We start from the raw sequence: 16691 nt of genomic DNA, 5'->3' as shown, positions 1-16691 counted from the left end.
ATGCAGAAAGTGAGGGCCATGTAATTCTTATAGGGCCAGGGTATTCCCCCCCTTGGGGAAATATACCTGGTAGTCTTTAGTTCCAACATCTCATATAGCTAGTGCTTATGTCACATATTCCATCAGCTGTTTACAAGTTTAATTGTTGTCAGTTTTGGTTTTAATAACATTTACAATTGATTTGCATGTAAGTTTTAACTACTAGTGTTTAGTTTTTATTAACCCTAGTAGTGGCAGTCATTTCACTTGTTAATGGCAGACAGTTTTTGTGTGTTGCGTAAGGTATTTTTCTTTTTATCACAAAAAAAAACCATAACAGCAATTATAGTGTATTATACATTGGTTTTTTTCAGAAAAGAGTGGAGAACAACATTCTGTTCAGAAAACTTGAATTTATAATAGGTGTATTGTTGTTATGTACCTTATATAATTTAAATAAATTTTAAAATCTTTTACATTAATTGCGTGGGACCATGGTTTGAAAATATTTTTATTCATAGAACTTTGAAACTTCAAGATAGCCAAAAGTTGTCAAATATAATGTAGCTTTTGAAAATATATGGGTTTTTAGGAATATATACAAAGAAACTAAAAATATATGTGAAAATTTGAAAACGTGCCTAAAACCCAACTGAATAAAACAGCAACTATCAATTTGAAATTTAGTAACCAAAAACGTAATTGCTTTGAGCCATAGTAAAAAGAATTTAAAAAGAAATAAAGTAACAAAATTATATTTACAGTGATAAAATAAATCAATAATTAGTTTGTTTATTGTTTGTAATGGTTTTATTTCTGACTTGGGCTAAAACAAAACTATGATATGCATCTAAATTTAGTAAATAAATATATTACTGTTACTTATTGTTAGTCTTATTTACTAAAACTACTCACATAAGAACATTTACAGGATTATAATAAACACGTTTTATGCAATAATCAATAAATATTTACAGTTAACGAACGTAATAAATGAACAAAATAACCAATAGTCAACAACTGTGCCAGACTATAGCAACAGAGTTGAAAATAAATTCCACTATATAAACAGCTGATTGTGTCATCCGTCCACTCGCTACAACTATTGAAAAACCTATCTGTAGACAGGACAGATGTGATGTTTGCAATGGTGCTCGAATCACGTTTATACAAGTTTACGTACTATAATAAGTGAAATAGTGACGCCATGACTAATCGTCGATTGCCAACCACTGCAGGACTGTCTGGTATGTTTTGTTTACTTAACCTAGATTGTAGTCATGCACTTGTTTAGTCATTTACCTGAAGAAAGGATCAGATTGCAGATCTCGAAAAGCAGTGTTACTGATTGTATTGTATCACTGAACGATGGCAAATGTCCGGAAAAATCTTATTTCCTTAAGTAGTATTGATTTGAACTACGGATCCAAAGTAGGGGTGTTAATTACTACTACACTCTGAAGGTCAACTAAGGAACCATCGTGAAAGCAAATATTTTACCTGAACATTAGAAACATAACGTTATTGTTTTCTAGACTTTTTAATTGCGTTTTGAAGTTGCTACTATAAGGTTTTTTATTTTCTATTTTGATTGTGGTTCAGTTCGTATAACAAGAATAAGTTATCATAATGATAAGGATGTTTCATCAATTTAGATTTGATCAGATGCATTGTAGTAAGTTAGCCATTCGGCAGTATAACTTTTCTAAGAATGATAACGATCTGGATGCGGACTCAATTTATCAACCACGACCTGATGTGACAAACCTGGAGATTCTAATGGCAGTTTGGTAAAGGAAGATATTGCTGATGTTGATCATGGTGGGTGAGAAACAAGCTACATTTGCGCTAACTGTGGAACAGCTCTGTGTGTGGCAAATAAACCCGGCAGTAGCCTATAACAGCACTGCTGTAAACTCTTAAAGACACTTACAGGATTAATAACCAAGTATACATATGTGTATTTCATTTGGGAAATTCTTATTTGAAAACGTCCACTAAGGAATTTTTATGAAGTATTATAGATCTGAAAATAGTTTTATTTATAGAATGTAAAGGAATTAATTATATTTTCAGTAGTGCACCTATCTATCATTGGTACTCCATGACCAGAGCAAGAATGGACTATTTTACTGTTTGGCAATGACTGTTGTTGAATGGGAAGAAATTGTTTACATGTATTGTTTTATTTTATTTTATTTCTCTACCTAAGCCTACTGGTTAGTGTTCCTTAGAATCTTATATCATAACTGCCATTATGATACCTTGATAATTATTCTTACTCTAAGTAAATAGTGTATACAGTCATTTGTATCATTATCCACATTGATCCACATCCATGGATTCGCACAGTACTGCACCAGATCTAGGGGTAAAAGCTTATTTTCAATAATCTACATTATAGTTGCCATTACTTATACTGAATATTTTCCATTATTTATGCCGAAACATATTTGGCTTACTATTGAAGAACAACATGAGAGAATACATTTATGCCTGCCATAATCACTCATCATTATAGCTTGTTCCAATTTCCTAGATCCCTATTTTTTTCTTTGAACTTCTCGAACAAGTCTTGAAACTGAAACAAAATAATAATAATGATAAGTAAAAATGTAATAATAATAAATAAATAATGTTGGTCACTCTATACATGTTATAATAAGAATTATAAATTAAAAGCATATGATGTCCTGGAAATAAATTTGATAATGAGCAATTATTAATGCAACCAGACAGTTAAAATTTTTAATAAACTTTTGTTAAAACATAATGTAAAAGCCTTAACTTACTGTTGTCTAAGAGACAAATAGTTATGAAAATTATTAATTATCTAATACTAACAGCAATAACTAAATAGATGAATGTAAGATATTTAAAATATAGTATAAGCAGCAATTTAATATGGAGAATATTTTAATGTAGTTATAAAATTTTATGAAGTATTTATTCAGGAATATTTTCAACTGTTTCATTAAGTAACATTATTCTCTTGATGAAATTGTATTTTAACACATTTACTGCAGCGGGCTGCTTTTGTAGTACTGCTGTACTACTGCAGCATGTGACGAGCTTCTAGAACAGCCCCCCACTCCACCTTCACTTATTGCCTCAGTGGGAGCCCAGTAAAGGACTGGGAAGGTTGTACTGCTTGTTGGTTCCACTGTTTCTTCTGTTGCAAACCGTTTTCGGATCAGCATCTTGGTTCATTTGTTTCTGTTAGGTGTTCTGTTCATTGTATTGTGACTGTGTATATGTAACTATAGTCCAATGAAGAATAGTTGAATAGTATTGAACTCACTGAACATTTGTTTTCTAATGGAAAAGTGTCAAATTTAAGTTCAGACAGTTCTGTTGATGGAATTCTTAAACAATGTGTGGTAATGGTATTACTGTTAGGGGAGGGAAAGGTGAGTGGGTAGTATACATTTATACTGATTAACAAGTATATAGTTAAAAAAAAAAAAACTGATTCCCGAGTGCCATTGGGGGTGAAAAACCAGTGAAATATTGAGCACGGACTTGATGAGGGCTAGCCGCCACTAGTGGCAGTGGACTGGAATTCTAACCCTGGAATTGACATAATCAATTCGATTCCACAAGGGTTCCTGGGTACCTTAAGTCGCATTTTAGACACCCATACCTCATTTTTTAGTGAAAAACACAATTTTTCAAATTTTGCTGTTTTACATTGTCTCATTTCCCACAGTGAATATGACAAATATGTTATAATTTTACTCCAGATTACATTATAAAAACAAATCATTAAACTGCCTATAATATTAATACAGGTTAATTTTGTAACACAAATATTTTCATAAAAAATAAGACTGATTCCAAATACAGTTCTGTATAATATTCTACAACACGAGGGTTATCCAGAAAGTAACCACCGTTAATGTAGCACGAAAAGTAAAGGGGGTAATGCTGCCATGTTGACATCAGTGAGTACAGTGGTTCAGTATGCTTTTAGCTGTTTAAAGCTGAGCATTGTAGGTTCATGTGGTTTCCAATAATTATAACCTCGAAACACAAGTTCCATAATAGAAAATCCTGTAAAGTGTGAAGTGTGTAGTGTTAAAAGATGTCCTTTAGTGAAAAATTCTTCAGCAGCCGAGATTCATTTTGAATTATGTGTTGTTTAAAGGCCCAAAAATATTGAGTAAAGATGTTGCCCATCAATGGGTGCAAATTTAAAAAAAATGGTGGAACAATCATTCCCGATAAAGAAAGAAGTGGCAAGCCTTCTTTTGTAATGACCTACTAAACAGAGTGAATGAAAAAGTTTGTGAGAACTGTCGCTTCTCTATTTTAAAACTTTCTGCTAATTTTCATGTAATTTCTTTTACATCAGACAGTGACAGAAAAACTAGGCTACCTCAAGTTTTGTGGTTGTTGGGAAAAAAACCAACAAATGAACTTTTGGCTAAGTTCAAATGGGATATTTTTTATCAACCCCTTACTTTGGAGTTTGCTTAACAAATTGCACCTGTTCCTAAACATGAAGCGGTGGTTTCTTTTGAAAAGTTTGCCAATGACGACGAACTTCAAAGCACTGTAACAGGTTGGCTACATTTGCAAGCAGCAGATTTTAACCCTTACCAAGCCAATGACGTTACTAGATGTCATGCCTAAACTAGCGCTAAAAGCCAACGACGTCCACTGACGCAAAATCAATTTTTTATTTTAATATTATTTAAAAGCATTTCTGGGTAACAAACTTAGTAAAAACTGTTAAACAAGGTTTATCTAAACAAGAGACAACCGTTCGTGTCTATTTTGAAGGTCACGGCTCTTGTTCGATCGGCAAAATAGCGGGCGGCCGGATGTTCATAGTCTCCCGCAGAGCCAACGACGTCTACTGACGCGCGCTCAGTCCGCCTGTAGCCTTCCGTGAGGTTAGATGTTTATTCACCCTTCCATTTTCGATCCGCGTATTTATCTTTTCAATTTTGATGTTAATCAATATTTTTGATCAATTTGCAGTGTAGTTTATGTATTATTATCGTGATGTAGGGCTTTATTGTCAAGTTTTTTTTTTTTAGTTCATTGCTTTTATTTAATTTGTATATATATAAATTTTTACTATATTCTTTATATTTTCTCTAAATACAAATTACTATATGCTCGTTTTTTGTAAAATATAACAATAATTGTGTTCAACTAAATTGTTAATTTAATATATGAACACATAGAATGTCAAAATTAAATTTTTTCAGTGAAATTATGATTTTACCATTTTTTGGCTGTAAATTAACAATAAAGAGTGAAAAAAATATTTTATCGTTTTTTTTTACCTCTTATGTTATAAGAATTATAACAAAAATTGGTTTTGGTATGTGGGAATTTTTTTATTTTTAAGGTGTATGGCTCTTAGGAGTAGTTTTGGTTATTTATTTGTGGCTCGCTAAGGGTTAAAGCAGAGGGTATTTAAAAGATATGACAGGTGCTTGAATCTCTTAAGTGACTACATAGAAAAACAGAAAACAAGCCATAGGTGCAGGCTTTAGTAGCACCTTTGGAGCCTCTCCGCACTTCAGGCAAAAAAAGAAAAACATATCCCTAAAGATAGTACGTAAATTCAAGCTCAGATCATGTAATTGCTGAGCCTTTATATATTTATAATATGTACACATGTATTTACATATTTATATGGCTTAATAACAAATAGTAGATAGGGACAAAGTAACTTCCTCCTTGCCGACATTGCTTCCTTTTTGGAGGTAGGAAAACAAGAACGAATCATCATAAAGACAAAGACAAGTGATTTTCACAGTAAGTAAAATAAATTAATGTAGTTTTTTAGGTTCCTGGTAAGAAAAACTCTTTCAAAAATAGTGGCATCCGGATAATATCAAAGTATTTATCAAATGTTTTTCTGAAAATAAAAATTGAACCTACAACGCAATAGATTTTACAATGTAATGTATTTGCAAGCTATTGAAACAGTTTTATAATAAAGCAGGCCTAAATAGTCTCATTTGCAAACCTAGTTGTTACATCCCATATTTTATTTGGTAAATAAACAAATATACTGCCTGGTTCCTTTTAAATAAACAGCGTAGGATGTTTTTTATATTTAATGATCTGTTTTTCACTAAAAACATTTTAAATATAGCAAATAAATGTAAATCTTACTGTAATGTAGCAAAGTGCAATAATATTTCATGTTCTTTTTAAATATCTGTATCACGTTTTTTTATTACACTTTTACATTTTTATTGTAAATCAGTAGTTTGCAAATGATTTACAATAGTGCTGTCTCAGTAGTCTGTAATGGACACCGAATGGTAGGTGACATGTGGTTTCACTCTGTCGTTTAGGTTTGTTAATTCTATTGGTTACCGCCAATTGCAATTTTTCATAATCACTATTATAGAGAAAAATGTGATATCTAACTGCATTCTGGCAGTTTCATTACAAAGTCTCTAGAGAACCTAGAGCTTCAATTTTGAACCCCTTGTATTTTTATTAATGATATAGCATCAATATTGAACGAAACATTCAACTTTATATTGACAATATGAAGATATCTCTACAGGTCACCAGAGTAACCTTGCAATCAGCCACTAATTCTGCTGTAGGATGGGATGGAATCAACCACATGTTAATGAACCTCAGCAGAGCAGTGGTGGTTACTCCTACTAGTGAAACCAATCCTAGTCAGAAGGATGAAGTGAAAGTACAACATGCAGTATATTGGTACCTGATTGATTCCATGTTTCAATTAGATACTTTCCTGAAAATGTAAGCAACATTGTTTCAAAGGCTGGCGGATCTTAGGTCTTCTAGAATGGATCGCTAGATTTTTCAACAATAAAGATTCCTGTGTGATGTTTTCCAAATCTTTAGGAAGGCACCTTGAATATGTTACTACTGGATCGATTAAGAATCCAGACTACAAAGATATGGTACAGATGCTTTGCTGACTAAACTTCATTGTGATTAGTCTGAGAATGGTCAAAGCCAGTTGGAGTAGATGTGCAAATAAATCTTTAAATCTCTATTGTTTAAGCTCGCTTTACTTGTGTTTTCTACAGTTTCAGAGTGTCCATGATTAGGAGAAAATATAGATATGAGCCCTGAAATGCATTCTTTGTATGAGAGATCTATTTATTAGTTACTATTTTGGAGCATTTAACCTCATAATTAAACTTACAGCCACTAAAAACAAATTTAACAATTTAGATTTGCTTAATGCAACTTTGACAAGTTATTACAGAATCAGAAAATTACATTGATGACTGTGTGACATCATACCTAGCTTGTTTAAAATTAAATTAAATTTTTCTCAGTGTTCCTGCTTGATACTTTTTAGACACTAGATTTTTTATGGCAAGGTGTAATTTATTAAAAAGACTGGTGAGATATAGAACTTCACTAAAACAATGATGGAAATAAAACATGGACAAACTTAACATTTCACATTAAAAAGATTAAGATATCTGTCTAATTTCTGAATTTTTGGTTCGAACCCTTTCTAACGCCGCCCGACTATGAATCAGAGCATAACAAAGTTTTATAATGTACTGAATTATATTTAGTGTTGCTGAATCAACTTACCTTATCATCCTTATCATCTTCTTCTTCCGAGTTTTCTTCTACATCTTTGTGAGGTGCATCTTCATCCTCATCATCATCTTCTTCATCTTCATCCTCATCTTCTTCTTCATCATCATCGTCATCGTCATAATCTTCTTCCATGTTGTTTGCCTCACCTGTTGAAAAAAAAAAAAAAAAATGCTGAAGTATACAATACATTAAATACATTATATAACCCATTACTATAAGATTTAAAATAAATTCTATTGTTTTGTTTGTATTCTATTTGTATTAATCAAGTAGTTCATTGTTTAAATAGTTTCTGATAATGGAAAAATTGTGAATATAACAGGGGTATGTGGGACATCATTCAGTGATACAAAACAAATTCAACAACACCACATTTTGATATTGCAATCTGATTTCTTGTTCAGGCAACTTAACACATAACTACAAATTTAGGTTTAAAAATAACAAATTTTAAAAATCCACATGATTGCAAAGGGGAAGAATCAATTTACTCTAAAATACAGGTTTTGTTGGCTTTTATGTCAAAGTCAAAGTTAAAATTTCTTTATTGCCATAATAACATAAGTACATGCATTGGCTTGCGTCAAAATAAATATAACTAAAAACTACTAGCAATCTATGTATGGTACTCTATCTACCTTTAATATACTCTTCTATAGAATAAAAACAATTTTCAATTAGAAATGACTTGAGCTTTCTTTTAAAATAGTTTAGATCCAAGTTAGATTTAAGGTAATCAGGGAGAGCATTGAACAATGATACGGCACTGTAATAGGTGTGATGCTTAAAGAAGGAAGTGGTATGGTAAGGAATATTCAGTTTTTGTTTGTTTCGCAGGTTATATCCAGATCGAGGGACAAGAGATTGAAAAATACCATGGTTCTGCTTAAAAAACATCAAAGTGTAAAAAATGTAAACACAAGGATATGTCAGAACTTCAAGCTTCTTAAAAACAGATTTACAAGACTCTCTTTGACGAATGCCAGAAACAATTCGCATTGCCCTCTTCTGCAAGACAAAGATACAATGCGTATTGCATCTCTCGGAACCCCAGATGGTTACCGCATAAGAAAGGGAAGGAAAAATAAGTGCATAATATCAGTGTTTACAAAATGAGAAAGCCTACGCAGTACAAATATTCCAGAACTTATCCTCTGCGCCACGTCGCTTATATGACAGGAAAAACTTAAATTTCTGTCAATAGATAAGCCCAAAAACTTCAGATTCAGATTCAGATTCAGAAATTCTTTATTCATAAAACAAATGCACAGATTGTACAATGAATAGCGTCAATCATAGTTAATAAAAAAATTATCTAACATCAACTTATAAAATATTAACTAACATAAGCATTAGTACTAGGATTACTATTATAATTTTTAAGTGTATTTCATGCACAGTTGCTAGAATAAACATTCATTCATTATAAGTTATGGTAATAAATAATTATCTTATACATATAAACAGACACATACATACATAAATACATATACACAGACACATATACACGTAAATACATATAGACATGTTGAGCTAAACCAGTCAATTAGCCCTTTCAAAAAATTCTTGGAATGAATATATAGGTCTATTTAATAGATATTCTTTAAGTTTAGTTTTGAAATGATTTGTGTTGTAGTTAGTTTTCAACTCAATTGGTAAATGATTTAGAAACTTTTTCCCCATGTACGAGGTTTTCTTTTTATAAAATTCCAAGTGATGAGAATCATTAGATATATTGAACCGTGTATTATATTGATGTATTCTTTCTGTTAAAGCAAGATTGCAGAAATGAACAAAGTAATTTATAGTTTCAAATATGTATAGATTGTAGACAGTAAATATTTGGAGTTCCCTAAAAATATGCTTAACTGAATCTCTCCTCTTTAATCTCTTTATAATTCTAATAGCGTGCTTTTGTTTAACTAGAATTTTGTATAAATTATGTGATGTGGTAGCTCCATAGATAGCTATACCGTAAGCAATGTGGGAATTAATGAGAGCATAATAAATTGATTTTAGAGATTCTACACTGCAAACCTTAGCCAATCGTCTCAGTGCATATAGACCACTGGAAATTTTATTTAAAACATAGTCCACATGTTCATTCCAACTTAAGTTTTTATCTATAATCAATCCTAAAAATTTTGTGCTGTAGGCATTTAGCAATTGTTCTTCCTCAATGAAAATGTTGGGTTGAACCCTGTTTAGAGCTTGTTTTGTGGAAAAAGAGATAAAATTTTATTTGTTTGAGTTTAATAAAAGGGTTTTACTTATCAAGAAGTCTTTTATCATTGATAGACCTATAAAAGCGGACATCTCAACACTTTGAACACTTTTTCCTGAGATAACCACATTTGTGTCATCAGCATATAAACAGACAGCAGAGCTTTCTCCAACCAATAAAGGCAACTGATTTATATAACAAAGAAAAAGAAGTGGACCTAATATTGATCCTTGTGGGACTCCATGCTTTACTGTTCTTAGTTTTGAATTGAATTTGTTTTTAAAACAATATCGAGTACTGTTTGAAACATGCTCTATTTCAATGTATTGCATCCTATTTTGAAGGTAAGAACTAAACCATGCAAGTTCCTTTCCCATAACACCCAACATTTTAAGAGTACTTATTAATTTACAATGTGACACACTGTCAAATGCTCTGGTCAAGTCCAGAAATACTCCAATCACGTGTTCTCCCTTATCCACTGAATTGATTATTGAATCAATAAACTCGATACCGGCGGTAATTGTAGATCGTCCAGATCGAAAACCGTGTTGTTGACTGTTTAAGAAATTGTTAGATTCCAGATAATTTAAAAATTGGTTATAAACAACTTTTTCATATATTTTTGATAAAACTGGGAGGAGAGACACTGGCCTATAACAGGCAGGATCATTTGGATCTCCCTTTTTAAAAATAGAAATTACTTTAGCTATTTTTAGCTTATCTGGAAAAATTCCTGATATCAAAGAAGAATTAACCAAATGTATTAAGGGTTTTAATATTAGTGGACAGGACTGCTTTAGAACAATAATTGAAATTTCATCAAATCCTGACGAATATTTGTTTTCAAATGATGAAATTATGCTTTTTAAGTCAACTTCATTTACTGGTTTAAATTTAAAGGTAGTTGAAATTTGGTTTGAGTGCTGAAATTCAATATTGCTTTCATGGTTGGTGGAGGAAATGCTCGGAAGTATTAAGCTATCAACTGCTTCAACAAAAACTTAACGCTTAACGCTTTGCTCAGAAAAGACTTCTACATCATCAACCCAAACACTATCTTAATCAACAAGGGGTGGCAGGAAGGGGAAGGTATCCTCAAGAGACTCAGAATAGAGCGGTTTTTATTCTTATTATATGTTGTAATACATTTTTATAAAATTTAATGTTTATGGTTTTGTTATTTGTCTGATTTTTAGGTAGGTAGAATATAACATAAAATATTGTTTTAGAGTCTAAAAAGAGGTATTGTTATTGGTATGTTACCTGTTCCTTCAGAAAATAAAAAAACTACATTAAAGTATTTGCATAAACTAATATAAAACATAAAGTAATATTAAATTTCAAACAACATATATATATTTAGCGTTTTGACAATAGGAGTTTTTATTAATTTGTTGTCCTTTTCTCCAGAAAATAAAAAAGCTAAAACGTTAGTTTTAGGAATTATACATTTTTATAGTAGCACTAAATACCAACAAACCATTAGGCATTAGGGGTAGGGTTGTAGAACAATATGTATATTTTGAATTTTTTTGCTGAATACACTTGTAGTTGTCTAAGCTATGGAATTAATAGACGTAAATGCATTAATTGCCATCATAACTTTTTATACATATTTGTGGCAAATATTTATTGCGTTTTATTTGGAATACTTTGATATACATAAGACGAGGGCTGACATTTTGACATGGTGTGGCAATGGGCGAGACTCGTGGCGTCATCTTGCTGTCACAGTGTTTCTACACTCTGGACACAATCAGCCGTGATAGACTGTGCATTGTGCCTATCGTACTTTGTATACAGAGGAGTGTTGAAATGAGCGCAACAATTATATGTAATTTTTCGCCAACAACTTATACCTATCACAGATTGTACTTAACAACTGGTGAGATTTTCAATTGCAGCGCTCATGGAAACAGTAGGAAAAGTCTGACACCAAGATGGAGGCTAATCTGATTTAACGAATAGTCTCGCTCATTGCCGTACCATGCCAAAACGTCTGTTACCTTCTGGACAGCCTTTGTATGTTAAATTTTGAGCATTGGTTAATTTTAAAACAATAAAAACACTATCAGTAGGCTTCTAGGGTTAATACTTTTCTGTCCATCCTAATGTCAATATGAAGTGTAGCTAAAAAACCCCGGGACTAAAACTGAGAAATTTGTTATTTATACATTTTATTTACAATCTGATATTATTCCCTTCAATAAACTCCTCTCCTTGGTTTCTAAACAGCTTCATACAAATTTTATACTGTGTGCAGCAATTTTTTGTAAGCCTATTTATGATTTTTGTCACTTTGTCTTTTGCTGCTTCAACAGTTTCAAATCACATTACTTTCAAAGCTGACTTGACAAAGGTGACAACTCACGTGAATAAGGTAGATGGTCTAAGGGTAGGAATGAGGGTAGGAGCCATATGAAACTAGAGCAGTGGAAGGGGGGAGAGATATGTGACCAGCTGTACGATATTCAGCCTTATTGCATCCGCAGTTATTAAGGAGAATAATAAAATGAACAAAACTTTCTATGTAAAATAGTGAATGTAATTGTATTGTTACAATGATAACAGTTGTTCCATCAGTTCTCAAAAGACAGAGGGAGTTGAGAGTCTACTGCCACATAGCCCAATTTGTTACAAATTGTTACATAACCTGTCAACTCTATGTCTGGGTAGAAAATAGTGCTAATTGAGCTTTCTGGTTATGATGATTTGAAATCCAAATGCAAGCTGTTCAAAAATTGACTCTTCAATTGATTCCAACAAGAGTCTAAAGTCTTTATGAATTTCATTGTGACCTACAACGAAACTCAAATACATTATTACATGCTTCATATCAAACATGCGAGTATAAAATGGACTAGGAGCAGTGAAAGGGCACTGATGAAAGCAAACGTGGAGTTATCAGCTGAAGAGGTACTAACTTAACAGATAAGTAAAATCAATTAACTTACCATCATCATCGTCGTCGTCATCATCATCATCGTCGTCATCATCGTCGTCGTCGTCGTCATCATCATCATCGTCATCCTCATCTTCATCCTCTTCATGTTCAATTTTCTCTTTCTTGATTTTCGGTACTTTTGGTATTGTTTTCTGTAACAAAACAACAATATTGAAAGAACACTATTGAATGCCACATTTGTAGTTAAATAGAACAATATTTTCTAATCTAGTGGAATTAAAACTGAATTTGTGAAATGTTGTAGGACTACAATTATGTTTTCATAGTTTTGAAAATAAGATTAATTTTTCTGTTGATGGACCAAAAATATCTTTATCTATAATAGATTATAGCATACATTTGGAGATATAATGTTTTCTCAAACTGTATTATACCACTAATTAAATAACCACCAAGGTTTTATTTTGGACATTAGTGACACACATAAATGATGACCATGAAACATATGCATGATCATACTTCCCAGAAAGAGTGTACTAAAGTTAAAAATACACTGACTGAGTTTTTTGTGAGCCAATACACAACATTTCTTCTCAACCTTCATTTCATTTAATTCTGTAAATTGAAGCAACACATTGGCTCTCTTTTACGTTTTTATATTTGTAACATATGGATTCCTTATTATCTGTATTATTGTGTTTTTACTGTATTCCTGGATTATCTGGAATTTTTGTCTATTTGGATCCTTTCCAGTCCCAAATAATACGGACCGGATTGTAGTGTACCTCCATACTTTGGTTGTAGAACTGGAGTTCAGTGAATCTTTTTGGCTACTTGAATATTGCTCCTGATTCAGACTACCAGTACAATGAACAAGCTAACCATTCATGTTCAATTATGAAAGCATATAAATCAAGACATATGTTCCATCCTGCTACCTATTACAATAACTCTGTTCTTACTGTATTCCAAGGTCTTATTGACCTGCACAGACTATATTCTTGAAGATGACACAACTCATGGGTCACTAAAATCTCCTTACAGAGGTCTGTTTAAATTTGTGGAATGTAATGAGAAAAATATCAGAACTGTTGTTACTGATAGAAATGATATGTGTTTGAGTGCCAACAGGATGAAGCAAACCTACATGATGGAGAATGATGTTCAGCCTTTACTGTCACTATCATATTACAGAAAGCAGTTTCAAATTCGAGATCTAAGGTAAATCAATGACAGAGGAGCTACTGATGAACTAAATATTTAAATTCCTTGTTATAGGCTATTTTGTAAGCCTTAACAACATTGATTCAGATTCAAATTTTATTCACCATTAAATAATATCTCGTATTACAATAGGTTTCGTCATTGGTACATAAAAGTACTAAAACTAGGTTAAAATATCTAAACAATCAGAAATTAAAAATTCATCAGTAGTGTAAAAAGCTTTAGAGATAAGCCACTTAGAAATAGAAATTGAGTTTAGGTCACTGCAGGAAGCTGTATAAGAATAATCCTCCCGATTTGGTGTACTTGAAAACACATGGTTTTAGAACACATTACATAGTTGTAGAAAAATATTCAATTTAGTTGCAAGCCTCCCACAGAAACTTACCATTCCTTTTATTTTAAATAAAATACTTCATTTTTTACTCTGATTTTAATTATATTCTCATTATGTGGAGAAATTCTTTAGACAATTGTTTTCTATTATAAATATTTTAGTTCAGGATCCAGAAGGTTAGAAGCTTGCATTAGAAACCTTTCCATCTTTTATTACCTGATACAATTTGCAAAAATATGATCCGCTTATTGTGAAATGGCCAACCTTTTACAGATGGATGCTGTATGTATTATTCTTATTCTTATGTAGGGTACTGACATGCTGCATGATTTATGACTTTGACGATTAATTAGCCCGAGTATCTTTATGAACGACTTCTGTTCTGGAATGGACTTAACACGTTCAGTGCGGGCCCCGCAGATCCGCGGGGCGTTGCCATAGTCTCGACTATTGCTCAGTGTGAGCCCAGCTCTCGGCCGGGACGGTTCGTACTCGTTGAGCGTTTCTGTTTCCCGCGTTTTTAGCATGTGCAAGTGATGCGTTCTTAGTGAGTTGTTTATTTATGTGTACTGACATTGTACTATTGTAATATATTAGTTTTATATCGCATTTCAGGTGTAGTGACATTGTACTATTGTATTATACAAGTTTTATATCGCATTTCACCATGTCTGCCAACCGTGCTACAGAAAATAGTGCTACTGACGATGAAGCATCAGATGTGGATAGTGAATCCAGTGGAAACACTGCTGTTGACAGTTCGGGTAGTGATAGTGAAGATATTGTAATAAACCCTTCATGGGCTAATAATACAAATGGACTAAGACAGATCCCTTTCACCGGAAACAATAGATTGCTAGTAGATGTACCAGGTAATGGTTCACCGATTGACTGGTTTTTTATGTTGATGGACGATCCATTCCTCGAAAAAGTGTGCATTGAAACAAACAAATATGCTCTAGAACTATTTTGTGGACCAACAACAACTACACAATCTCGTGTCACAAGATGGAAGGACATTAAAGTGGCAGAATTAAAAACTTTTCTAGGCCTACTTTTGCATACTGGCTCAATTCGTCTCAACCGACTCCAGGACTACTGGAAAACAAATAGATTGTACAATTTGCCACTTTTTAGAGAGTATATGAGCCGAGATCGGTTCCTCCTCATACTCAGACGCTTACATTTTTCATCAGAAAATGGAAACGAAACTGATCGTTTGGCAAAGGTGAAACTAATTGTTGACCACTTCAACAACAAGATGGACGAGGTGTACTATCCATGTAAAGAGTTGTCACTGGACGAAGCCATGGTGTTGTGGCGAGGAAGATTGGTGTTTCGCCAATATATAAAAGGTAAACGCCATAAGTACGGAGTGAAGTTATATTCTCTTACTGAGCCTTTTGGACTGACATTGATATTTTTTATCTACTCTGGTAAAGACGGAGATTTGTCTGGTAAAGGTCATTCATCTAAGGTAGTGTTGAAACTCATGGAAGGTAAACTTGGAAATGGCCACTCCATTTTTATGGACAACTTCTATAATAGTTTTGAATTGGCAGCTAAGCTTCTCTCTGAAAAAACCTACTGCACTGGAACTTTGAGAGCAGATAGGAAACACAATCCGGCAGCAGTGAAAAGTGCCCAGCTAAAGAAAGGGGAAACACAAGCTCAGTATGCAGAAGGTATTATGGTCGGGAAATGGCGTGACAAACGTACTGTAATGTACGTATCAAACGAGTTCGAAAATGAAATGGTCACGGTTGTGAACAAGAGAGGGCAGGAAATCCAAAAGCCCCTGCCAATAGTGCAATACAATGCACACATGAAAGGCATCGACCGAGCGGACCAGATGCTCTCTTATTATCCTTGCGAGCGTAAAACCTTGCGATGGAATAAAAAGATATTTATTCATGTGATGCAAATGATAGTAATAAATGCCATGCAGCTTCACAATATGCATACGATTGACAAAAAACTCTCTTTGTACGATTTTAGAAGCAGTTTGATAGAGAGTCTTTTACCCCCAAAGCAGCAAGCTCCTCTCATTACTCCGCCAAGAAACCCAACCCACAAACTTGTACAAAATGAAGAACGGGATAAAAAGGGTGACAGAAAACGTAAAGATTGTAGGGTATGCTACAAGAATGAAAAGAAAAGGAAGATGACAACATATACATGTTCTGTTTGTCCAGGTAAACCAGGACTTTGTGCTGTCAATTGTTTTGACATATATCACAGAGGCCAGCAGTAAAAGCTATGCCCTCAAGACCTTGTAAATATTGTATATAGTTTTATTTGTTTTTGTTTTGCACTGTATAATGAAATAGTTTCAAATTGGATTGTTTTTACGGTAGCCACTCGCGTTATTAGACTTTTTAGCCGCGCTCTGTGTGACAAAACTCTTTCCGTATGCTGACCCCGCTGATCCGCGGGTCAATCTGTGA

At 33.1% G+C, this 16691-nt stretch overlaps 1 protein-coding gene across 2 annotated transcripts in view; it reads right to left on the bottom strand.

The window, feature by feature from the left end:
- Window positions 1-2244: 2244 nt before the first annotated feature.
- Window positions 2245-16691, bottom strand: part of LOC124357628 (bromodomain adjacent to zinc finger domain protein 2B-like) — a 37584-nt gene continuing 23137 nt past the window's right edge. The window contains exons 8-10 of one of the 2 annotated variants that reach the window (XM_046809586.1): window positions 12733-12874; window positions 7543-7697; window positions 2245-2560 (exon numbers count right to left, since the gene is read on the bottom strand). In XM_046809586.1, coding sequence (XP_046665542.1) covers window positions 2495-2560; window positions 7543-7697; window positions 12733-12874 — 363 coding nt within the window. In that variant the 3' untranslated portion in view covers window positions 2245-2494. Of the gene's footprint in view, window positions 2561-7542; window positions 7698-12363; window positions 12577-12732; window positions 12875-16691 lie in introns of those variants that run through there. The other variant, XM_046809588.1, reaches the window with a different exon arrangement.

The sequence above is a fragment of the Homalodisca vitripennis genome, chromosome 3 (genome assembly GCF_021130785.1).
Source record: "Homalodisca vitripennis isolate AUS2020 chromosome 3, UT_GWSS_2.1, whole genome shotgun sequence".
Taxonomy (NCBI): Eukaryota; Metazoa; Arthropoda; class Insecta; order Hemiptera; family Cicadellidae; genus Homalodisca; species Homalodisca vitripennis.
The sequence above is the reverse complement of the archived record's forward strand: the minus strand, read 5'-3'. Positions and strand labels throughout refer to the sequence as shown.